Below are 25,706 nucleotides of genomic sequence, written 5' to 3' on the forward strand. Positions count from 1 at the left end.
GTGCATTAGAAAATGCCATAACTAGATTTCCTGATACTCTGTAAAAACATAACAAGTTTTCACAATGTAATTCTAGTGATTAAAAAAAAATAATTATAAAAGCTTAAGCACTTTGCTCCTGACTCCATGAGCTGATAGATTCTTAGCAGACAACAGGCTCTGCATACAACCTGCTCTATGTATGGGGAGAGATTTCAGCTCTGATGAGCAGGAATGTGAGAGGGTTTCATTTCTTCACCCACAATAAATCTAGTTCTGTTTTAAAGTCTGGCCTTTCTGAACCCTAGGGTTGCTTGTTGACTTGCTCAGACAGGGTATGGCGACACAGAATGGAAGTCAGAAAGATGAACAACAGTTTAAAAGAACAAGTCATAAGCTCAACCTCAGAGCTGTTTTCAACCAGTTCATGTAAACTATGTTCATCTGTGGATAAAGGACCAAAGAAGGGTGCCTGGATTACTCTGTTCAGCTCCCTCCTACTCTGAGCAGAGGCAAAGATATGTTGGCCAGGGTCAGGCTGATGAAGAAACTGGTGGCCCTTGAACTTGTAGCTTGCTGCTCCACCCCAGAGCACATTGCTGGCAGGCACAGAAACTTCGCCTGGGGAGGAACTGATGGGCATTCAGTAGCTTTCAGTTGAGAATTCAAAAATAAAAATCAATCGGTGCATATTGTACTCTGGTAAATTATAAGAAAAATAATCCGGGTTTTGTTGTGGATGAAATTTTCTACCAAAATTTTCAAAGTTTTCCTAAAACTTCCAGGGGAACTCCCATTTCTGCTCACCTCTGTTTTAAAGGCATCTGTAATCAGAAAGGCTTAGCAAAAGGTGAGGAAAGGAACGTCCTCCTTACGTGTCAACCATGCTTCTGTCAGTATTCTCCTAGCTCCCTGCTCTCCTGCTTGCCTGCTGCTCCCCAGGGAGATGATTTCAACTGCTACGAAACTCACCGGGCCAGCACCTGAAACGATGCATGTAAACTCTCATGACTGCTTTGATCTGGACCCAAACTGCAGAGGTAAAATGGCACGGGGAACCAATCCTCTTCTCCAAAATGAACAGAGCTCTGACCCTTATCCCTTTCTCTTGTTCCTTGATCTGAGGGCCCATGAGCAATGTACTAGCCATGCAGAACAACAAAGGTGCAGTTGCCCTCAGAGATCCCATTCCTGTGCACAAAGGTGGCAAAAATTGTTTCTTTTGCAGGTAAGGCTGTAGAAACAGTTATTTTCTCCCCCCTCCCTTTCCCCGAGGCAACAGGAGTTTTACTAGTGCATACCGTGGGAGCAGAACTTTACCCTTCCAGACCAGAGAGATTTTTCCCATAAGAGGCAAAGAAGGGAGCAGCGGATAAGCACTTGTGAATGTCCCCTCTAGAAAGACAGACTCCTACCAGTTTGTGGTATCATCTGGCAGCACCGATTACACGGCTGAGAGAATAAAGCCCACGATACAGAGACATTTTGCTACAGAGCAAACCCAACTGCCACAGTGCCTGTGAGATGTGCTGTGGGAGGCTCTGGTGGCTGGTGCCTGGGCACCAGTATGCAACTAGAAAAAAGGAAGAAAAAAGAGCTAGTCTAGAGAGACTCCTATGGCTGCTTTATCCAGGCCATCAAACTAGGTGGGTAAAGGGGAGAGAAAAGGAGGGCATCCACATTCCTGGACTCTAATTTGGCAGCTCTCTAAAGTGAGAAACAAAGTAACATAAGCACCTTACAGAAAAGTGTACCTATAAGCACTGCTTGTGCTACAGATGTTCCAGTCTGGTCCCCAGGTCCGTGCAGGCAACTGTATGGACTGTGCTACAGACCAGTTACAGATTACTAAAACCTGGGCTTGACCAATGTTAAAGAAAAAGGCATCATTGCAACTAACTGTTGCTTGGAGCCCCTGAACGTCCATTGCCTCAAGAAGAGGCATCCTCAAAATTTAGCAGTCACTTTAAAAACAGTTTTATCTTCACAATGATCACTGTAACACAGTAACACCCTTTCCACTTCAGTGGGAAACCAGTGCTACATACAACCTGATTCAACTCCACTGACTTCAGTGGACAGATTTGACCCCAAATGGACTGTATGGCTGTAAAGACTGGATAGTTCCCACCCTGCGCTGCTATAGGTGATCCTAGTCCCACTTTTCTAGTAAGAACCTGCTGGAAGAGTCGAGATCCTTGCTAGGAGCTCACTGCAGGCCAGGTGTTAGATCAACGTGGCCAGAAATAAAGTGAGAAGAAAACAACACCTGATTGTCAGCTGATAAAAACACAACTGAACATTTGCCCTCCTTTTCTTCATCCCTCGAAAAAGAAACCCCAGCCACACCCTCTAGCCACAGCAGGCTGGGCAGAAAAAAAAAAAAAAAAAATTAAAATCAAGTGAAACATGCACAGTAAAAGTCACCTCTGGCTGGGTGTCCACAACACTCTAAGAGTTCCCAAGGTTTATAGTGCAATTTCATTTGACCTGTAGTTGAAGACCAGTCTCCATCACTTTGGGTGATCAAGTTCTGCTGATTCCTTTGAAAGGTGAGTAAGACAGGTTTCACCGTAGGCTAAAATATCTTAGGAACCATTCAAGTAATTAGACAGTGGCACTGGTATGGCTGAACAGTCAAATGTGTCCATAGAAACCAAACCCAAGCTGCCTTGTGAGTACCATGCGAGTCTCTAATTAGTAAATGTCTGCTCTTTTTCCCTTTTAGTGCTCAGTAACATTGAGGAGATTCATTCAACAACTGGCCATAATTCCAGCACTGACCTGGAAAATACAAATATCTTATACAAAATATTGATGTGTGCTAACAAACCAAGTGATAAGTGCCCAGGTACAAGCTGCCCAATGGGAGCCCTGGCAGTGGAGAAACTGCAGGGTCCAGGCCAGCCAGTATTACAGTACCTGCTAGATTTGTGAACAAACTGATCAGCCCATTCTTTTGCGAGATCTTTAAGCATCTCCTCCAGCACACACTCGTGTTCAAAAGAATCATCCTCCCCTAAGTTAAATATAAAAATAGATCCTCCATCTTCATGACATCATCATGACAGATGACTTCTGCTCTCAAGTTTTCTGTCCCATGTTTTCAAGGAGGGGGAGGTAGCTTTAGATCCAACAGACTGTAGGCAAAAATGTTCCAGAAGATGGCAAACAAGACAAAAATGACATAAATAGAAAGGAAGATCCACCATAAAGTCTGATCTTGGAGTCTCTGCTCATAGTTCCTCAGGATGATGACACCGAGGGTGATTCCAACCACCACCCCTCCCAGGTGAGCCATAAAGCTGGGGTGTGGGCACGGTGGGTAAGCGGAGGGGTGGAATCGCAGCCACACAGCTCTTCCAAATTCAAAGCTCACTGGAACAAAGAAGGAAGAAGAAATTAATTGTCTAGGTCTATCCCTTCTTAAGTCCATCTTGCAGGCAGAGCTGCAGCCCTGAAGAGACAGAGAGGGAAGAACTGCCTTGTATGGTGAGCACAGGGAAGCTGGGAAGCCATGTCTATGCAAGGGTTGCGGCACACAGACATGAGGTCTCCCCAGTGGTTGGCAAGTGGTCTGGGTTCATGGGAGCACAGATAGGTGGGGGAATATTCGCCTTCCAAAAGTTATACCAAAACCATAAAAAAAAAAGAGTTAGATTTTGAAGACAATTGTCTGTGATGAATACACGGCTTCGTTTCCCTTATCGTGCCAACCTAGGGATATGGCTGGAAGATAATTCATTAACGTATGTATAATGCTGCTGCCATCCCAGACAGAAAGTGCTCTAGGAAACCTAAGTATTATCATTACAAAAGCATTGCTTGTTTGTGAATTCAAAGATGAGACGTTTAAGCCCCAGATCTTCACAAATGCCACAAGCTACAGATGCTGGCTAACAACAAATCCTCATTTACAAATGCTTGTGTTGAAAGCCAAAATCTGCATTTGAGAGTGATGTGGTTTCTGCTGCCAGAAGGTCCAGCTGCAAGTTCCTACCAAAACTGCTGCAAAGTCAAAACTCTCTGAGTCAGCATGAACCCTTATGACAAAAGACAAACAAAACAGGATTGCGTGTGTGCCAAATCTTGCACGATACTTACTACAGATCAAGGCAACAGCCATGCGCAGCAGTTTGAATTGGCACTTCATTCCTGACCAGTTCTGGAAAAGAGACAAGGAAAACAAAGTGATGCTGCATGCAAACCTGGAGGGATTTTACATTCAGATCTACACTGGAAGAGTATTCAAGGATGACCATCCCTTAAAAAAAATCCCTTTCATTGCCTTTGCCACCTGGCTGTGAACTTTCCACTCACCACACCGAACACAGATCTGTCAATCCCAGAGGACATAACCACAAAGGACATATTGCAGACATGTCCAAGTTATGGACAGTCCATAACTTCTTTGCCTGGCAGTCTTACTGACTTTACTTGCCTGAGATCCAGCTGGTGTGGCATGGTCCTTGGCTGGCCTTGCCATTCTCTGTTCTTCAGACGGACTAATTTTTAACATGTTAGTATGATGTTTCACCTTAAATTCTGACTTCTGAAAATATATGAATTTACCTACCCTGCAAAACTCTGTTGTATTAGGCCACATCAAATAAAATTATTTTAAGTAGTACCTAGCGTTCAACACAAGCATCATTCTGGTTAACATCACACAGCTCATCATGATTCACTTGGAGGCCCAACACTGTCACCTGTCAGGCACTTTCTCAGTGCATTCAAGCCCTACTGCGCTTTTCCAGTGTTACTGCTTGTACCTCAGGCTCCCTGAAATTTTGCAACTCAGATCTTCGGCAGAGCACACACAGATAACAAAGACCTCAATAAAAGCATACCAAGGAAACAGTGCCATAAGAAAGCCTGGATTTGGCCTCCTCTGTCTTCAGGCTTGGTCATTAATTAATATAGTGGAATAAGAATCTCTGAATGATAGTCAGAAATCCTGGGAGAAATGTTTAAATTCCTCCTTTTCCACTTGCACAAAATTTCCAAGCAGAAAAAGAGGTCATGTATGAAAACACTACTATTAAGTGACTAAATGAAATTTTGCCTATTGAAAGCGGTACGAGATACCAAGCTAGCCAGGTTTCTGGTGAAAAACTCCCTGTTCATCACACTGAAGGAATAAAAAAAAAATGCTTGTAAACTCTTCAGCCTAACTTTAATGGCACCCAGTGACTTTTCAGCCTGCTGAAGAAATATTCTGCCATACACAGTACATATACTCAAGTTGTATGTGGGATCTGTCCGTAAATCACTTCTGTGACTGCAAAAATGCAATCTCTACAAAATAAGTAACTAATTTTCTCTCTCCACAGACACCTAACCCAGTCAGAAGGCTCTGAATTCATGCTGATTAATACTGTGCTGCTTCCTTCAGTTTTCATTTCCATGTAGCTGTTTTGAATTCCTCCCCTTACTCTTTTCCTTAGGGTGACATGCTTTGTTGCTTCCCCCTGTTGGTTATTTTATGTATTTAATTCCAAGAATATTTATTTTTACAAGCAGGAATGTTTTCATTTCCTCTGGTTACCAGGAGGCACAAGGGAACAGAAGATTCAAGAGACTCCCTGCAACCGTCCCTCCTCTTCCCAGCATGCTCAAAGCACCTGTCCAAGACTGTGTGCTTTACCAGCAAATGGCCAGCATGTCTTTCAGCATGTGGGACCATCACATCTAGATACTACGTGAGCAGAGAGAGAGAAGAGGGGGAAAGAAAAGCAAAAAAACTCCACCAGAATGGGAAAGGCAGTAAAAGTAATTTCAGACGAGAAGCGACGGAGTGGATAACGGAGAAATATAGATGCTAAGGTAGCAGTTGCTAAATAGATTTGGAGGAGGCCAATGAGCAGTGAAATGACAGGCCACTTTGCAATCTTTTAAGCAGTCTGGGAAGGAAACTGATGAAGACTCTCCACACACCTCTGGCAGAGCCTCTTCCTCTGAATCCTGAAAGCAAACCAAAATTTCCTCCAATGTCCCCCTCTGAATCTCGGTGTGAAGAAACCCTGGGTCTGCATTACCACCCTGTGAGACAGAGGAAACTCCCTCCTGCTTCTGTTGGCCCAGTGGCAGGGAACACAAATCATACTGAAAATAACTATATATAAGGAGGCATTTCCCCAGTAGAAACCCTGTGGTATAGGGCTACCCCCTCTCCTCCGCTCCCTATCTCTCTGCCAGCCACTCAACTGTCCTAATTTGGACAACAGCCCCCAGCTCATTCATGCTCCGAAAAGCTTGAAGACAGCAAAGGAGATCTATTCTGCTCAGGAAATCACTCACTTCCCCCGCTCCCAGCTGCTACAAAGGCTGCCTGGAGCAGCACTGTTGTGGGTTGCAGCCGGAGCCTGCTGACTTCACTGCACACAAGCATATTACATACAAGGTTTTCTTTTAGGCTTGACACAAGTACCACCACACACGCACATGTTTTCCAGCACCCATGTAACAGACCTTCTGTCTCTACTGCAGCCGACCCGCATTATCCTCCCACTCAAACCCAGAGGAGGATGCATTACCATCATTTTTGTGGTTATTCTGCTCTGACATTGCTGGTACAGGACAGACATGCAACCCTGTACCATCACACACAAATCCTCTCTTAGCAAAGCTATTTCTGCCCAGCAGTCAGCTTAGGAGTCACACAGGCAGATATGCTGGGCTTTGCCACCACCTAGCTGAGGACCTGGGATGAGCTCCTGTTTCCAAGTCTGAGAGGAATGCCGATGCTGGTATTTACTGACCTTTGTAAAGTATTTCATTAGGTGAAACAGCAAAAAGATGCATCACTAGTATGTTCACGGTTCAGCTTCAGTCTGGGTTTTACAAATGGAGATAGGGGACATTCTGCACACAAATCCACCAAATGCTAAATTTCCTTAGGTACCCGCTAACATTATGTGGCACGTGCAGGCAGAAACAGGCCTGCAACTTCTGCAGAGCCAGTCAGCAATTTCTTTTCCAAACATTTGTCAGCCCTTGCAAGGAGAGCTGATAGCCTGGAGTACACTGATAAGTCTTGGATTACCAGCATCTTTGGCTTCTCCTGGCAAGCTGCCAGTCATCAGGGTACCAGCCACCAACTGTCGTGTAACATTTCCATTCCAGGACCACACCACTGAGACAAGACTCTTAACTGGGGCAAGCTCTGAATGACCAACAGCTGGGTCAGGCCCTATTTCCAACCCCTTTGGGCCACCAGACCTGGCTCACTTCCGAAGAGGTTAGACAGTCATTCTGGTACTCACCATGACTATATTGGCCAAGTGAGCCGAGACAAGAGCATACACGCCTCCAGAGGAGCCCACCACAGGCGCAGTCATATCAGCTACTGACACTGCCAGGGACCCTGGGAGAAAGAACAAGGGTTTGTGACAATTGCCAGCCAAATAAACACGCTCTCTCCTACCCTACTTCCCTCCTATTGCCTGTTTTGTGCTAATTGCTGCAGGTCAGTAATACACAGACAAAGAGAAGGGGGCGGGGGGAGAATCAATTGACTTGTGAAGCTAACTCAGTCCTGTAGAACTGCCAAGACAGTGACTGATCAATTCTTCTGCACCTACCTTAAAAGCAGCCAAGCAAGGCAGCAACGTATCTTCAAACCTATGCTGCAAAAAGGCGCTTACACCCTGATTAAAATAACAAGGAAGCAGGAGACAGACAAATGTCTGTGTCTTGTTCCTCACCTGAAGATAAAATAGAAGTAGCTCCCATGCTGGCAAGACAAATATTTGCACAGTGAGAAGGAACTGGGGACTTGTAACTTAGCACAGGCCTCTGATCAAAGCACAGCCTGTTACTTATAAAACTTCAGAGTAAAACTAGCTAAAGATAACCTGGATGGAGGCAGTAAACACAAGATAGCAAAATGACAGGTCAATCACATAAAGGCACCACTAATAACAATACATCCAAACATAGACACTGCTTCTCCTTATCCCAACTGGAGGCTTGGATCTGCTCAAAGCTCCTTTCATTGCAAACTTTAAGAGTAATGAGAGAGAGAGAGAGAGAGAGAGAGAGAGAGAGGCAGACTTGGTGTCACAAGGCAGGGATAATTAAGATCTTTGTGATGAGCGGGAATGGGAAAAAGACACAATGGCAAATCTTGAGAGAGTCCTCAGTAGTACAGAATCTAACAAACTTCTTTGCTAATTGCTCAGCCGATTCTGGGTCAAGAAAGTGCTGAGGTTCCAGCAGCCAACTCTGCTGATAGCTCCATCCTTCACTGTATGGCCCTGAGACTTCTCAGCTCTTAAACACTGCCATTAAGGAAAAAGTTAATGAGAAGTTAAGAAAGGAGTAATGAGAACTTGCAGTTAAGTCCTCAGACACTGCACTGAGTCTCTTGATCTCAGCCTCAACATGTCTTCTTAGTAAAGCCAGACAAATGAGAAAAAAACCCAGAAAAGTAAGGAGTGGCCATTGTGGCCCGTGCCTACATTTTACTGTTTATTCCTGATTGTTTAGGAGCTGTGTTATCTTTATATTGCCAGATCCTCAGCATAAGTATGCCTCTTTCTCTCTCTCCTGGCACATGTGAAAGAATAAAGCATGTTTAATAACTGGCTAGCAACTCAAACAGGTAAGGGTATCATGGGATGCTTTTCTGTGTGGGACTGTCTGGTCACATTTGTAGTTCCATCCTGCACTAAGAAGGGAAGTTTTCCCTTTCCGTTTGGCACTTTCTTCCACAATTTATAGGTCATAAGGTGTGAAAGGCAAGTCTATGAGGATGTGGCAGCTTGTCTGAGAAAAAAGAAATGTGACCATTTGTGTAGCAGAAGTGAACCAGTAATACTAGGTGGGCTAGTGAGCCTCACTCAGGCTCTGGCTACAAGCCTTCAGAGCTCTGGGCATTCAGCCCAGCCCAATGCCCAAGTAAAACTTGCCTCTGGCCCTGCGGACCCTGCCAGCAAGTTCATGGCCACAGGAATCTGAGAGTTAGCCGGCAACTTGCAGTGCTTGCCTGGGCTCAACTGCAGCAGATTCAATGCTCGCTTGCTTCGCTTACCTGGCAGAGATGCACGATGCATAGTTACACGTATATAAATGAAGCCCTAGGGTTTGGTAGATGGATCTATGTAGAAAAGCTTATGTCTGGAAAGTTGCAGATTGGGGACTGCTTTAGTGCTTATTAAAATAACAGGCAAGGGACAGTGGAGCTGGTCTGCTAACTCCTTTCTCTGCATTATATAGCGTGGTGTTTGTACCATGCCTAGTCCTGTGTCCTAGTTCAATTATTCTTTCCACAGTCTCTCTACTGGAATGTAGGATTTATTAGTACCCAATACAGCCCTTCTTACAAAGGCTTTATCTGCTCATTATGGAAAAAATAAAATTATGTAGCTGGAAAAAAAAAAATCATCATAAATCTTGAACTAAGGCAGTCAATTGTCTGAGTTCCACTGTGAAGCCCTTGGTTGTTCTCACACTCTCCCCCTGTTTTAATTAGATGTTGATCTATTGTCAGCTAACTTCCATCACCTCCAAACTGCTGGAAATGCCAAACATAAATAAAAGCAATACAGCACAAACCAAAAATCAATCAAACACCACGGCTTCATGATTAAATGAATTTCCAGATTCCTGTGCACTGCTCACAACCTACAACCAAATACTTCTTGCTTACTCAGGCTGTAGAAAGCAGACAGCACAGGACAAATGGAGGAAGAACTGGCACAGGACCTGGAAAAAAAAAAAAAAAGACTCTTCATGCAGGGATGCCTGCGATGCCACTTTTCTTCTAGGCCTCTATGGGACACAAGAGGAAAGGAACAGCATGACCTCCGCATTCAGGAAGACCATCTAAAGCAAGGCTATTTTAAAGTAACAGGTTGTTGGTGCTTTTTTTAGCAGGTCTCCTAAACACAGAGCCTATGGCTAGTTAGAAACAGATGCCAAGTTGTACCGTATTTCCCACTTCCAGCCTCCGAAAGAATTTCAAAGCACAGAAGATCAGTGACTGCTCTTCTCCTACACCCAAATGTCACAAAACATTTCTCTTACACAAAAGTCAGCACAGACCATTTTCAGATGCTTCTCCATCTGGGGCATCCAGAGGTGTCACCTACCTGCCACAACTCCAGCAACGTACACAAAACTGATCCTCGCAGCTCCATGCACCATTTCCAGGGGAACCCCAACCAAGAGCTGAAGGACAACATTGAGTCCAAGGTGTTCTATCCTGCGGCAAGGAAAAACAACAGTTGTCCTCTCTTCTAACTCTTTGTCTCCCTTCTCTACCCTTGAGACAAAGATACCTTAGAAAGGAAATCAAATAGCACCTGCTTCATGACAGTAGATTGTAACACTGGGAAAAACAATGGTTCCTGAAAAAAAATCAGACCGAGAGCTGCGATGTTTCTTCCCTCCTTGCTGCTCATTGTCTTTTTCATATCCACCCAGGTTCTTTCAGCCAAAGACCTCATAGCATGTTTGGTTCTTAGTGAGACTTTTTTTTTTTTGGTTTGAAGAAGTTAAATGACTTGTCCAAAAAAGCAGCAAGATGGCAGCAGAGCCTGGAACAGAAGCCAGAAACTTGACCTGCTCCTCTCTTCTCCCCTCCTAATGATACAGCCTTTCCCTGCACATATTACACTGCCATAATGGGGAGTAGCTGTTAAGTCAAGAGCAAGGTAAGCCTAGCAGTCCCAAGACAGTTGTCATTTCCTTGTGACACGTAATGCCGCTTTACTGTTTGTGCTATCTGACCCTCATCCTTTTCTGCTGTGCCTCCTTCAATCTGACCATGGTCAGAATGGGAAGCAGAGGTCATTTTAATCTCCGGTTAGGTGCCCAGCTCTCTGTTCACCTACCCTTGTTCCCATTACAGTCAATAGCAAAACTCCTGCTGAACACAATGGGAAAAGCTGGGCTGAGACTAGTCTTGTAGAAAACCCCACTGTGCACATCGCACAGGACCACTTGCAGCCTAGAGGTAGAGAGTGTGACAGCTAACGTGCATATTTGGTAAAGACTCCAGTGCAGCAGTTTCCTCCTGTGCTGAATCAATAGTTTCTAAGCAAGTTCTTTGTTGCTTTAATTCATAGTACTTAACAAAACTGTCTTGCTACTTTCCAAAGCTCTAGACAAATATTTACCCATGCCTCTGCCATCTGCAGGATCTTCCAGTGAGGTAACAACAGCACCAGGCCCCTGACTAGGGTCCTTCTCAACACTGTGCTAGTGTCTGAGATTTACCCTGGGCTCACAGGGCTGTGAGCTTGCTGAACGGCCACGTCACACCAGACCCAGGAGTATACTGTTTTCTGCATGAAGAGTGCCTGAGTCTGCTTACAAAGCAGGTGGACCTAAATGACACAGTGGTACCCTTAACGCAGAAGGCTAGCGTCTGTGGGGGGGGAAGAGTGTAAAGTAGCTAATGCATTGAAAAATCTACATCCCATTTTATACAAGAAAATGATTGCTCACAGACAGCCACTAGCAGTCTTTGGTTTAAGTTATATGCATTTTCACTGTTTTGGTCTTTCTTCATGTTACCATAGCAATTTCCCATATACATCAGAGAAAAACACTGATGGCGAGATGCAGTAATGACAGAACAGTCTCATAAATGAGAATTTAAAGTTGGACCGGAAAAAACTGCTAGAAATGATACTGCAGGAAACAATCCTTTCTGGATATCTTAATAGGTTTGTTTCCACTGAATTTCTCTCCAAGGATAAATTTCTCTCCTGCATGAGACACTCAGCACTGCAATTTGTCATCATGGGAAACTGCTGCATGTAACTGAGGTTTTTTATTACCTTGCTCAAGACTTTGGAAGCCACTGGGCACGGGCATATTCTGGCACTCGTTCTGATCCTGCATGTTCACAGAACTTAGGAACTAAATTAGGAACAACCAGCAAAGGTCAAACTGAGATCACAGAAAAGAGTCAAAGCATTCAAGTACCCTTTCACAGAGGATAGGAAGAAGCTTTGGCTGGCACACAGTCAACGTCATGAGGCGGCACCTGACATTTTCACACAAAGTGCTGGGTCTTATTTTTCAAAGGAAGCTTTTGTTAGAGCTCAGCAAAGTTTATCCTAGTCTCTAAAGTGACTGCTCTGATGCACAGCTGTTCTTAAAAGACTTTCCAGGAGCAGTCCCATTCACTTTTCCTCCCCATCACGCTAAGAGCTTTGAAGGCTCCACAGTCAATAAGCACCCATAAAATATAATTAGCCTTTGCCAGTGCTGAATGCATCATTCTTGAAATGACAATTTCATTGATTTATTAAAGACTTTCTCCTTCCCCAGGACCAAACAAATGGGACTGAGCATCAATGCAAGTCATTAGTTATGGCACTGTTACAAATGCGTGGGCCCCAGATAATCAATGTCTGCTTTCCATGAAAGCAGAAGGGCAGAATTTACAACTTTGCCTGCCTTTTCAGCCCTTGACAAAGCTCCCTCCATCAGGACCAACACACAGCCCGTGCATTTTTGGAATCCTTCTAGAGGCACAGCCAGCCAAGCCTTAGCAACTACTGTCTTCTTGGACACCTTCTGGCTGTCACTTGCTCTTCAAAAAAACAGACCAAGTGCACTAAATTAAGGAGCAGTCCACATTACCATTTTAAAGTCTCAGCTGGAAGCAGGATAACAATAGACCCCATGGCATTGTGTTAGCCTCTCGTTTGAAAACGAGAGGATAATGATGGGCTTCCACTAACAAATGTTACTAGCTTTCCAAGATTTATCTGTTCTCCTGATATGAAAGGAGCTTAACACACAGAAGTTAGCAATAAATGAACATTTAGCCTAACTCCAGATACCACAGATAAATCATGGGGTTTATTGTTCCAGCGGGACTCTCCATTGTTTTGAAGGCTACGTAGCTAAAGAACTTGGAATCCATCACAAAAACAATGAGTCTCCTGCATACCACCTTCTCCACTGTTCATCTCTGAGCCACCCACAGATGTGAAATAAACCTGAGATATATTTCAGCCAGTAAATGGGAAGAATGCCCGAGTACTGCCTGCTACAGGAAAGGGTAACCTTGCACAGGTTAGGAACGCATGCCACAGGTGATACAGGAAGGCATTCAAACGCTGCAAAAATTGCCCTTGTGCAGGTGCTTCTCTTCAAATGTATCCCAACGCAATCTGTGGTTACATATGTGATATAGTAGAACACCACCACCACCAGAAGAAAACCCAGATACAAATTAGCTAACATTAGTTAAAATCAAGTGTTTCTTCCTTTTACAAGCCCAGTTCTCCCCACATCCTCAGCAATGGAAATTTCCAATTCTCATTTTACATAACCAGCCTCACATCTAAGCCCAATAGTCTCCACTTGCAGATTGAAACCTATATACAATACACTTTTTGGAGGGACTTAGCATGCAGAGTACAGATGTTGCCATGTTCAGAAGTTTCATCTATAAATTTTTTCCTACTCTCCCCTTGGGTGGAGTCTGTTCTGTCCCACAATTTTTATCCAGAGATCTGGGGCGCATCTTGTGCTCAAGGGCAATTACACACCGAGGCAGTTATTCCATGGCACAGAAGAGACATCAGCATCTCTTCCATTAGAGACATGGAAAAAGGAAAAGATCAGCTTGATCTTTCTGGCCTTTCATAGGAGAACATTGACTGATGGGAATATAGGCTATTTAAGAACAAAGGATCTTTATCCAGTTTCAAACTACAAACTACTGCTAAAAGAGCTTGTTGCTGTGATTTTTCAATGACAGAATTAAAGAAAATTGCAATTATCTGCCAGGAATGTGTGAAGATAATGATCTGAGAAACTGCTCAGAGGGGGTAGAGTGTTTTGTACAGGGATGAACTTTCCTGTGACACTCACTCATCACCATGGCATCACAAACATCACACAATTAAGTCTCTTTGAATCTTGGGAGGACTAGTACAGTTGAGAAGCACAGAGTTAGAATCCCCACGCCTTGTATTCTCTTCCCAAGTCTGCTACATACCTCCCATGGGATGAAGGAGGATTCATTTTACTGTGCACCTTCACTTTGCATTTTGCGTTAGATGGACCATTCTCTGTCCATCTGGTCAGTCGAGATTGTCAACTCTTCAGGAACACTGGTGTTTGTACAGTGTGTACAAAATAGGAGTTCAATCTTGACTCAGGCTTCTAGGCATTATCTCAGTCCCTACAGAAGGGACAACATTACTAAGTGATGACATACCATAGGCACAGGGAATTTAATTGACTTTTCCAACCTCAACTAGGAAGTCTAGCAAGAATACACCATGTAGTTTTTAAATACCAGTCCAGCATCTTTGCAGACTTGTTCTACCACTTGCACAGCTCCTCTAGAGGGACACTGGGCTTCAATCTGATGAGTTTTAGGAAGCACACACTGGGAAGTGCACAATAAGAGGAAGGTGTTGTCCCAACACTGCTGGGGAGAAGAGCAGCATCTGTTAAGTTCCTTATGTTGCCTCCTCCCTTCAGAGCTGCGAAGGTTTGCCCCTCATTGCCCAACACTCCACAACAGCTTCAGGGTTTTTTTATACACAATTTAGAACTGATTTTTAAAAATTTATTTCTGAGCTGATTCTGTCACTTCCTCCTCCTCCCTCTCTCTGGGGAACCTGAACTGTGGGGAATCTCCGCAGTTGGTACGTACTCACCCTGCATGCATGAATATGTAGGTTAGGTACCTCCAAGCCTGAGCACGGAGCTGAGGATGGTAAAGTAATGCGTTCTTCAGGTATAAGGGATGGCTGACTTGCAGCACAAATCTGTCTAATACCACTCCGTTGTAAAGAAAAAAGGCAACCTAGAAGAGCAGGGAGATTTCTTGGTTAGCAAATGCCTTCTCTCGCTGAAAAGCACTTTGTAGCTCAAAATCATGGAGAAAAAAGTCAAACGTACAATAATTTTTCTCCTATTTGACAGCTTCGCACAGCATGAAAGTTCCCTGTTTTGAGGAACCTGCAACACATTGGTACAACTCTATATGAGGCTTTCTGTAACACACCAGCCACTGAGTCAGAGGAACTCAGCACCCTACTGATCAGTGCCATATAATATCCTTCTCTGTGCTTATTTGAGCACATTACTCAGCAACTGTGCAAAGATCTCATTTGGGCAACAGATGAGCAGGTCAGAATATTTAACCCAGTTTCTCTTCTTTTTCTCTCCATGCACGGAACAGAGGTAACCATACAGGAATTTTTCTTCTAATTCCATTATTTGAATTACCAGTCCCCTAGAGCTGTCCAGATTTTCACTCCTCAAAAAGTTTTGCTATAGTTTTCCAAACTCTGTAGTTTCATACACAAATTGTTTCAATGACTAATAACCACGCTTGGAGACAGATAGGATCACAGTCTCCATTTACACACACACATACAGGTAAGCCAAAATGGCTATCAGCTTCATGCTTGTCCTTGTCTGGGTTTAAACGAGTCCCACTCTAGCCCTTGCTCATGTCCCAGCAAAGCCTTTGGCAGTGTGGGGTGGGTTCCCAGAGAGAGGTCATTAAGGTACTTGCCTCTACAATAGTGATGGTGATCATGAACCAGGGTGGAGGGCAGCAGGTATAGCTGTCATAGTACCACTTGCGGTCTATCTCTCGTGGCAGGGTTTCGTATGCAACATGCCGGATCAGCCTCTGCGAAAGGCTCAGCCCCGTTTCCTCCAGCAGCGCCTTACTGCATAGCCTCCTGTTCCCCTGAAGGATGGCTTGGCGGAAACTATTCGACCTTTTGTTGCTCATCTGGGTAAAAAAGAAAAGGAAGAAACCATGAGGACAAAGCAAGGCCTGGCACAACCATCCGGGGAGATTAGTGCCAGTTTGGTAGCACCAGGTCCAGGCAGGCAGGAGAACAACCACCAGGCTGGAGCTTTAGGAACCAAGTCTCAGGATGATCACAGGGTGACCTACATGGGGTGTAAGGAAAACCAGTACCAGGGGCTGCTATTACGATGCCAATAAATGAGGTCAGGGCAGAACACTGGCAAGGCAGAGCAGAGGCTGCTGATGCACCTGGCTGAGCTCTCAGGCCCATTCTCCAGCCTTCCATCCACTGTCTTCACCATCGGTTATCACGATCCACATTCCTGTGTCCTCCTTCCCTCCGCTCCCCCTGCTCTATCACACTTCCCTGCACTTGCCAGCACTTGGGGCAGAAAATTTCTTGAATGTAGCAGCAGGTACATTCACAGCATCTAACCCTTGTGTTCTGGTCCTTGTTGGCCAGAGTTATCTCCGGGTAAAGAAAATTATCCCTTTGTGTAAAACAAAACTGCATGAGCAACAGCAATAAAAAAACAAACTAAACTGGTGTACAGGCTGTCTTAGCTGCTGTAAACTTGGAAGAGGAAAGGATTTCTTCTTTTAAAACAGCTATCCTCAGAGGGGCCAGGTTTTGAGATGGTGCAGGCTTTGGAGGATACAGCTAATTTGTATATGCATTATCACCTTACATGCATAGAATTAGCTGTCTATCTTTTTGAGCATACACTTTCCCAATTTGGATGCATAATTAAAGCAATTGCATTTGCAAATTAGGCAGATGGAATTTTATGCCTAGCCTGCTGGGAGGGGGTGGTGGGGTGTAGAAAAATGGAAAAAACCCAAACTGGTCTGAAAGAGCTTGCTCCAAGATTTGGGTAATTGCTAATTAGCCCTGATGTCAAACAAACTTGCTGCATTAGAGTCACTGTCTGTACTGGCTGAACCTTTGGCAGGAAGGCTTAAAAGGCTAACTATGCACAGAGACCACTGCAGGGGGACCTTTTACAGTAAAAGGCAGCAAAACAAACGTGACAGCCTGGTCCTTCTTCTGAAAGAACTGCTAACTGTTCCCAGAAACCACCGGCTTCTTCAGTCTCCCAGAACCAAATAAGAGATGACGTTCAACAGTATTGCCTTCCAGTTGTCTTGGATCACACTGGTTTCAGCTAATATCCCAAAGACAGCAAAGCCCAGAGCTTGTGCTCTCAGTGCCCAGGCAGTCGGGTAATTGTTCCAAGCTGGACCAAGCTGCTTAAAACACAGTAATCACTGCAGGAAGCCACCTCCTGTTAATCACTGGACGAAGGCAAAGGGGCCATCTGAGGTGATGACACTGCGACCCACTCTCCCAGCAGCTGCCCATCCCTCCTTAGCCTTCCATTTGCAGCCTGTCCCTCCAATGCAGAAATTCACCAATGTGAGCAACATTGGCAGGCAATTGATCTATTTCAAGTTTTTTAAAACCGGGGAAAAAAAATTGTTGCTGTTTTTCTTTTTGTTTTAGTGAGAAAAAGGTTTACCCTAAAAACTCTCTCTCCCTTCTTGGTATTTCTCCTTCGCTCTCTCTTTCCTTCACTCATTCATAAGACACTTGTAAAAGAACACTTCTGGCAAAAGAAGTAGAAAAGGAAAAGAAGAAGAAGAAAAAAAAATCTGTTCACAATCATCTTTCTTCCAGTCTTCTCAAGTCTATCATCCAAAAGCTTTTATCTAAAACTAGGGAAGATGAGGGGAAAAAAAAATTGTTGGTGATCTTCTGTTGCATTAAGAAAGCCCACTCATACTGAAAGACAATATTTTCATAGAGAAATATCCACCAGGTGTAAGGCTTTGCTTAGCATTTGTGAGACCTGCTTCAAAAGGTACCTAATGACCTCACTGTGTCCACAAAAGAAAGCTTTGCTCTGAGTTAGTTCAGAGCAGTCTGTCGGAGACGTAGTGTGCATGCTCCCTCACAGAGTTCATTCTGTTCTCTATGGCTTCACTCCTCTTGTGGACAAGAATAAATTCAGACTGAAACTATAAATTTGCCTGCTACAGGTGAAGATACCGGACAGTTGACTGAAGCTGCTGATATGCTTATTCTAATTACAGTGATGTGTGTGATTTTCCTGCCTACCACAAAACGGTCAGTGCTTTTCCCTGCTCCACCACTTCAGTGGAAAATATAATTGTTTCCAGAGTGAACCAAAGAAAATCATCATTGCAGTTCAGCATCAAGAAGTGCTGACCACCCTCCGCAGATGATCACCTCATCGCTGCAGAGACTGGTGAGAGAGATGGGCAGGAAGCTCCAAAGGCTGCCAACGTTCATGTCTGTGCTAGGCTCGTAACAGAAATTTCCTTGCATTTGTTCAGCAGAGGATCCTAACGCAGGCACCACTGAACCTGTCTGTTATTGCTGAGCATGGCAAAAAGGGACTTGCTCAGTTCAATCGGTGAATTCAGCACAGCCCCGTCAGTCCAGTGTCCTGTTCTGCATTACTGCTAATGCTGCCCAAAGAGCCCAAATAACAGCCAGGGCAGTGCAAATTCATCAGCATGATGTTTCTGAAGGCATTCCTCAACATACTAAAAACAAAACAGAAGGGAAAGGTCTTCTTAGTTTTGTAAGAGCAGGATATTGCAGGATCACTGTGGAAGTCACACTTCAGATGAACAAAGCCTCTGGCTCTCCTGGGGAGGTGGGGAGCTGGACCTCACAACACTAAGTGACTTGCCCAAGGCCATACACTAAAGTTAGAAGAATCCAAGTTGCACGACTTCTCTGATCACAAGGCTGCACTGCTTTCAAGCCGTTCTGTTCAGCAGAAAGCTCTGCCTTCCTCCTCCAAGAGAGGAAAAAAAAAAACACAGGACCTTCCACACCTCACACAGAAGCTAAAATGGAAGGTCATGACAACGTGATTTCCTCCAAGGAATGATGAAAGACAGTCGTAGCTTTGTTCTCTCAACTACCTGTTCTCACACCCTGTTATTTTTACAAAGCGTTCCATATTGGTTGTTTCTGGCCACATCTGGGTGATAAAATGCCAAGAGTTATTTAAACTGGTAATGATAGGAAAGCAGTAAATATTGATATTACAAGAGCAAGGGAAGCCCTTGGGCAAAATGCTGACAGCTCTCTGTGGAGCACATGTGACCGCTGGAGAAAGACCTTGTATGCCTCAACACACACAACACGGTTATTTCTATACACTATGAGGCACTGCCCATTGGTAGCCTCTCTGAACAACAGGTATGGATGTATCACATCAACTGCACTTGTAAGTAGCAAGCACAGCCTCTTCCTCTTAGTTGATTTTTGGTCGACCTCCCCAGATACTGTGAGATACGCACAGAAAAACATATAAATGGATTAAGAGTTTCTAGGGTTTGTCAATACAAACAAAAGCAAATGCCTGAGAAATCATTTATGGCTAACTCCGATATGAGGTCATGGGATCAAAGTGTTCAGAGATGGAAAATACCTTTGAAGTCAACTTCTCAGGTGGTTGGAATCCTGTCTCAGGATAGAGGGTCTACTGGGTATTCAAATTCATCAGCTCTTAGCAAAGAAGCAACAAAAAAACTGCCTGCAAATTAAATGGAGCAGGTCACGAACTCCTGCAGTCTTGCAGAACATATGGAGATATCTAGCACCAAGTATATTCTTCCCAGACTGTGACACGCCAATAGAATCCTTGGAAGAAACATGACTGGCAAGGAACTGGATACTCCCTGCATCCACCAATGATAAGTAGGTGCTGTGTCAGTGGGAACCAGATCTCAATTTACCCAGAAAATTAAAATCCACTAAAATGTGGATGACTGGACGTACTGAGCACCTGTTAAAATTACGCCTCTCAGTAAGAAGACATCCTGCAATCATTGCCCATCACACCAATGAAGAAATTATTTCCAAAGAGGCAGCACAGCTGACTGCCAGGGCTCAAGCAAACACAACAGTCCTGGGCCTACTCACATAACCCCACAGGCCTTTGGATCATGCTGTTAATCTCAAGCTAGGAGGTGATGGGCATAAGGAGAGACAGAGGATTAAGTCACTACTGCTGCTCTCACCAACTCTTGATGAGAAGCCTATTTTGTTCCTCAGACTGACTTTGGAAGACTCAAATCTTCCCAAACAGAGTCTCGCATATGGTCACAATTTGCTGACTTGATTTCAGAATTATATAATATTGGTATTTATGAGCCAAGTATTTAATCATCAGCTGAAAGAACACTGGGCCCATTGTTGGCCTGCACATTATTATGGCTTCAGAAGCTCAGGGCAGCCCATCCCACTTCTCTTCATGCAATTGATCTGGGACTTCTTTAATGAGCCTGATATTAAAGGTGCAGGCAGATGGGTACAGCAAACAGTATATGGAGAGTGAAGGTAGCGGTGGGGAACAACACATTCTCTTAGTCCTTCATGCCTGCAAAAAGTTATTATGCAGAGAGAAAGAAATTTCCCTTGCAAAACAGCCAAGCTGACATGACTGGTAACCGAGCACTGCCACCTCTGCCCTTTGGTATTACCATACCAAAACAAAACAAGGCTTAGTGCTACAGCTCTGCACAAAGGATGGGTTTGATACATCTGCCAGAAAGGAAAATTTTTTCCTACTTCGATCTGAACCTGGTCTTCAACACTGAAAATGTCAAAATTTAGGATAAGAGTTCTTACTATCTAGTGTGGGACAGTGCCAGACTTTGGTAAACTACAAAGCCCTGCTTTTGTTCAGCACACATGCCAATCTAGAACTAGTCTCAGATAATCTGCAACTTGCAATGGAAACTGTCCATTCCCACTGGCAGACCAATTTCTCTGTGTTTCTTGGCTATCTGTACTACTGTTGCTGCCTCAGATAATCAATAGCCAAGCCATGTAGCACGTCCCCATCTCCAGTTTCATGGCTTGTGTGGGGCACAGTACCCTTCTAATGGTTTTTATTCAGCCTCACTCAGGAGGTTTTGAAAAACATGGATTTCTGCCCATTACGTATTGGCATCTTTGAGGCTGGTCTACGGCTATTTTTAAACACATACAACACTGACAGGCAATGCATTCAGCTCTCCAGCTCTGATCCTCCAAGACACAGAACACTAAATCAGAAGTTAGCACAAGCTTTTTAAAAGCCTCTGTCAGCTCCAGTTTTATAACCCACTTTACTTACAAATGCAGCCTCTTCAATCAATTTCGCTTTCAAGATTCACATTTATTTCCTTCCCCCACTCCGCACTTCTACAAAATGCTAATGTGGGTAAAGATGGCTTCTCCCTAAACGCATACCTCAGCATCAAGTTCATCTGTCACAGATGTTCACATCCTCTGGGCCAACCTGGTAGCACTTTCCCAAACAGTATCAAATGGAAAAAAAGCAAATACCAACATCCTGATTTGCTCTGGGGATTCAAGAAAAGTTAGAGGCAGGAGAGACCAAATAAATTATCCTGGCCATTGCAGGGGTATTCCCTGCTCAAGGTTTTGTCTGGACTCCTGTTAAATGTGCCAGGCTTAGACCTTCCAGCACTTCCATTAGAAAAGGTAAACTACATTCAGATGTCAAGGTTAATTGCAAGAACACTGCTTGTAGGACAAGACTAACGTTGTGGTTCAAATAACATTGTGTCAAAAAGCAGAAGTTTGAAACTTCAAACCCCCCAACACCTGTTCCAGTTTTCATTGGTGCTGGGAAGGATTCCGCAACTGAAATGAATCCAGATTTAATTTTCTGAAGCAAAAGTTTTTTAAAATATCTTTATAACATTTCCCACTCACGTGTATGTTTTAGATACAGACTCAATTAAAACAACTATTTAAGTTGACATCGTGCTTCTCAAGTTTCAAGTGTACATGATTAAAAGCAGCTGAGGAATCATGGTTAAGGATGGAAATTTCTATGCTAAGTTCCACTTTAATTGGCATAATGATTATTTGCCAGACTAGTTCTCTCTTCTGCTGCTACGTGTAGCCAGTATCTAATGGACTCAGTTCAATGTACAAGCTGAACACACTCCAGAAGCAGCTCTTGCATCCCAGTTATTAAATTTCAGGATACTCACCTGGCCCTTTGATGGCTTTTTTTCCCCCCTCAGGAGATGCACGTGGCTCTTGGAACATCAAAAATCACTGGTTTTCTCCAAAATGGGAAGGAAAACAACATGAAGGCAGTGAGAGGCACATTTTTCAGGAGGGGTACCCAGCTCCTGGAAACGCTCCCTGGAGTAAGAACTTTGCACCTCAATAAGGGCTTTAATACACTGAGAAGTAAGAGATGGATAAGGACACAATCACATGACCGCTCTCATCTATCTCTTGAGAAAATCTCCTCCTTACTCATAATAGCATAGTATTAGATTAAATACTGAAGTAAGATATTTTCAAACCTTTTTTAATTAAATATTTATTATTATACCTCCAAATAAAGGCCAGGAAAAGAGCTCAGGAATCCTACACTTTCAGCCAAGACAGTGAATCAAGGACAGAGGGAGCACTTAAAGGGGTGTCCCATTGGAAGCTGAAGGACATCCCAGAGGACCCCAGATGGGAGTCCTTTTGATGTTTGGCAGAGGATCTGCCCTGGTTCAACAGCGCAGCTAATGGGAAGCACAGAGGGGAAGAAATGGAGCTATAAAACCTGCAGCTTTGCCTGCAACAAACCTTTCCAGATTAGCAACAGAGAGAACAAAACAACAAACTGGACAAAACCACTAGAACTGAGGTCCTGGGTTATTCTGCAATAGCCTTTTAAGCTTAAAACACTCACTAAAAAGCGAACAAGGATTTAGCAGGAAGAGGAGATATTCATTTGGGCAAACTTTTGTCTTGCCTGGAGATTCCCCTGAGAATTGGAGATTTAGGCTTTATTGATTATCTTCCCAGTGACTCAGGTAATAAAGAATTATATACAGTGTCTGCAAAGCCTTGTTCACCTAAGCGTTCTATGCAGGCTGTCAGCTGGTTCAGTAAAGGACATGCAAAGACATTGGAAGTGGAATTTATAACTACTTTACGACTGTGCTATGAAGTACTTCTAAGTACCATTAAAAAAAACTCAAGCAAACCATGGTTTAAAGGACCTCTCTCACCTCCCCCCCCCCAAGAATACAGTACATAACTTCTTAAAAGCTCACCTCCATGAAGATAATAGAGCCCTCCTGGTGCTGTCACATACACACTCACAAAGCAAAAAGATAAAATTCAATGTTTTCTCTTTTAAAAAGTTATCTCTTTTCCTAGCTACAGCTCTTCTTTCACTGTTTCCCCTCATTTCAGTTCAAGCCAGGTTGGAGGAAGTATCCCAAGTAAGTGTTACCATTGCAAGCACTGAAACAGCAAAGGCAAGAGTTACTCACCTTTCAAAGCAGAAAGGATGGCCATGAAAAAATCTATGGGCACATGCAGCATCCCCACAAGGGAGAGAACCAAGCCTCGCTTCTATCACTGAAGTGGCTAATAAGAACAAATGGCTTCCAGCCAAGCATTATTGAAAAATGTCTTAAGGAAAATATAAGCAGCTACTTTTGAAGCCTTGGAAAGCAATAGAAAAGCAGGCTGGAGTTAGAGCAAGAGGGAATAGGGAGCTAAGGGAACAGCAGGAGGGGTTCAGCACCTTGCAGAACTGGTCCTTCTGACATGGCTGGCTATTGCCTACTAAATCCTGTGCCCAGCTAGAGATATGTCCCACCTCTGCTCTGTTAAGATAAAACAACATGTTGAGAATTTGGAGAAAAGTCCTTTCACAGACCTTGTGAACTTTGTGAAAAGAAATGTGAACTTTTCATTTTGTGACTACTGATAGGGAAGGTGTGCTGCTATCTCTGAAATCTCTGCAAAAGGAAAACTCATAAGTCAGAGAAGGTGCTTTAATGCCCCCTTTTAGTGGCATAAGTGGCCAGCAGAAGGTCTGCAGAACAATTGCAAAACACATATGACTCGGGGGGGGGGGGGGGGGGGGGGAGAAAAAGGAAAAAACCTCTCACAGATGGAAGAGCTTTGCAGCCTCTAAGACAACATGTATTTTAATGGCTACCAGCCTACGTGCTGTGCCTTTCAAAAAGCAAAGGGAAAAGCACTGCGGGGTCCAGAGAGAAAACTGCCATCCTCCTGTGGAACATGGCTGCTAATTCCTAGTTGCATAGGTCAGTTTAAAATTTCATTAAACTCCATTGGCTCTTTAAAGAAAAAGAGCAAAAAACATCACCCCTCGCTTCCTGTTACAGTTCATAGGCTGAAACAGCCTCAAGAGAACCCCATTTAATGACACCATCAATGGCATTTTAGAGGTTTTATCATTACCAAATTTCAAATAAGGTGTCTAGAAAGGAAAGTTCCCAACACAACTTCATTAAATCAAAGCACACTAATTCCACACCTATAGGGCTTCAACTCTGGGCTGTGCAAAGGCATTAGCTTGTTCTAAGCACATGCTTAAGTTTAATCATCCTTAAATTGAGTGCATCTTTAAGTATCTTTCTACACTGCATTACAGACTCTTACAAGTCTACAAAAGTGTTAAAACTAGAGTGGGAATTCATAATTTTGCTGTATTTTTTCTTTAGGATAAGCCACACAGTAAGTTTCTATAGACTGAGGAAGCTGTTAAGTGCAAGTCAAAGCCTCTGTTGAACCAGCTCGTTTCCCACTTACAACATTCCAGGACCTACTTTGGACTGGCTGTTTTTGTTTGTGGATTGTAACACAATTCCAAAGTATTTTATCCCTTCAGCCAGTCCCACTCTCTCTTCAAACACCTACACAGATCACCCTGCCCAGGACAGAAAAGCTAGCATCTAAATCTTAACCTTTGTATTTCTACAGCATCCACTAGCATAGACAGACTATAAGACTCTGAGTAGTCACTTCATCTCCTTCACCTCCCATATTTTATCTTGTTTTTATGACTCCAGCAATATTTTGACACAATAACTGCCCCTTTGAACATCCAGCTTGACAGCATATAGCACAAGACAGCCTTCCACTAACAGCTAATCATGTTCCAGCCTCTTCCATGATGTAAGAAACCACTGCAAAGATATCTTCCTCTCACCTTCTCTGATGGCCAATAGACCTACGTATCTGTCACTTGTGAGGAGGAAGAGCAGAGGCTGCAGATTTCTTAGCCTGCATCTGCAGTTTTATTTGTTTACTTGAAGAGGCAGGATTTGCAGTCTGGTGGCACACTGAGCCAGCCAGAGAGGAAATCACAAAAACTAAAGAAAATCTTTCTCTGAAGGGTAAAGTGTGCTCGCGCCAGCAAAGTTTGGATTAGGGTGACCTGATTATTGTTACACAGTGCTTAAAAAAATGCATGTTGTTCACTGAAAATGAGGTAGAATTAGCCTGTCCCTAGAAGCCAGCAAGGCCAGGGAAAGCAAGGCAAGTGTTAATTCTTGATCTGGAAAACAAAGGATGTGCGTTTAATTAGCTAATATATTTTGCTCACTACTGAGATGCTACATCAGCTTCAAGTTACTACAGAGCTACAGCTAAACATTTCTGTTGGAAGCAGCGGTGTTTTGTTTTTCCCAAGTCACATGAACTCTGTCTCAGAGCTTACTAATTCCTCCCAAACATGCTGAAATACCATTGCCTTCAGGGAACAGCATTTGTCCTCAGCCCTTCTAGATCCAACACAGCTCCTCAAGCAAAATGAGGAGAGCTGGTTCCCCAGCACCTGGCTCTTCTTCCACTGGAGAACTGCCATTGACTTTGCCAAAACTGTCAAAACTGAACCCCAAAAGAGATGCAACTCTTACCTCCTTCCGTCCGCTGGAGAAACAGACCCATGAGGCATAGACAGGCTTCCACAAGTTTCACAGTGAGTCTTTTGCAGAGCCAGGACCTGACTTCCAGTCCTGCCCTTTGAACATGAGATCTGTAGCAGGGACAGAGAGACCTTCAGTGTGCACTAGGGGCACCTCCCAGGGTAGTGCCAGTTGGAATGTGGGGGACAGCCACATTCACTTCCCCTCAAGTCCTCCTGCC

The 25,706-nt window shown here is 43.9% G+C and overlaps 1 protein-coding gene across 2 annotated transcripts in view; it reads right to left on the reverse strand.

Annotated features, from left to right (window-relative positions):
- Positions 1 to 3,085: 3,085 nt before the first annotated feature.
- The window catches only part of RHBDL3 (rhomboid like 3), a 66,048-nt gene continuing 43,427 nt past the window's right edge, over positions 3,086 to 25,706 (reverse strand). For both annotated transcript variants that reach the window (XM_050908547.1, XM_050908546.1), the window contains 6 exons: positions 15,485 to 15,709; positions 14,619 to 14,767; positions 10,074 to 10,186; positions 7,245 to 7,345; positions 4,084 to 4,144; positions 3,086 to 3,357 (listed from right to left, as the gene is read on the reverse strand). In XM_050908547.1, the coding sequence (XP_050764504.1) occupies positions 3,086 to 3,357; positions 4,084 to 4,144; positions 7,245 to 7,345; positions 10,074 to 10,186; positions 14,619 to 14,767; positions 15,485 to 15,709 (921 nt within the window). The remainder of the gene's footprint in view (positions 3,358 to 4,083; positions 4,145 to 7,244; positions 7,346 to 10,073; positions 10,187 to 14,618; positions 14,768 to 15,484; positions 15,710 to 25,706) is intronic.

This window comes from Gymnogyps californianus, chromosome 19, assembly GCF_018139145.2.
Source record: "Gymnogyps californianus isolate 813 chromosome 19, ASM1813914v2, whole genome shotgun sequence".
Taxonomy (NCBI): Eukaryota; Metazoa; Chordata; class Aves; order Accipitriformes; family Cathartidae; genus Gymnogyps; species Gymnogyps californianus.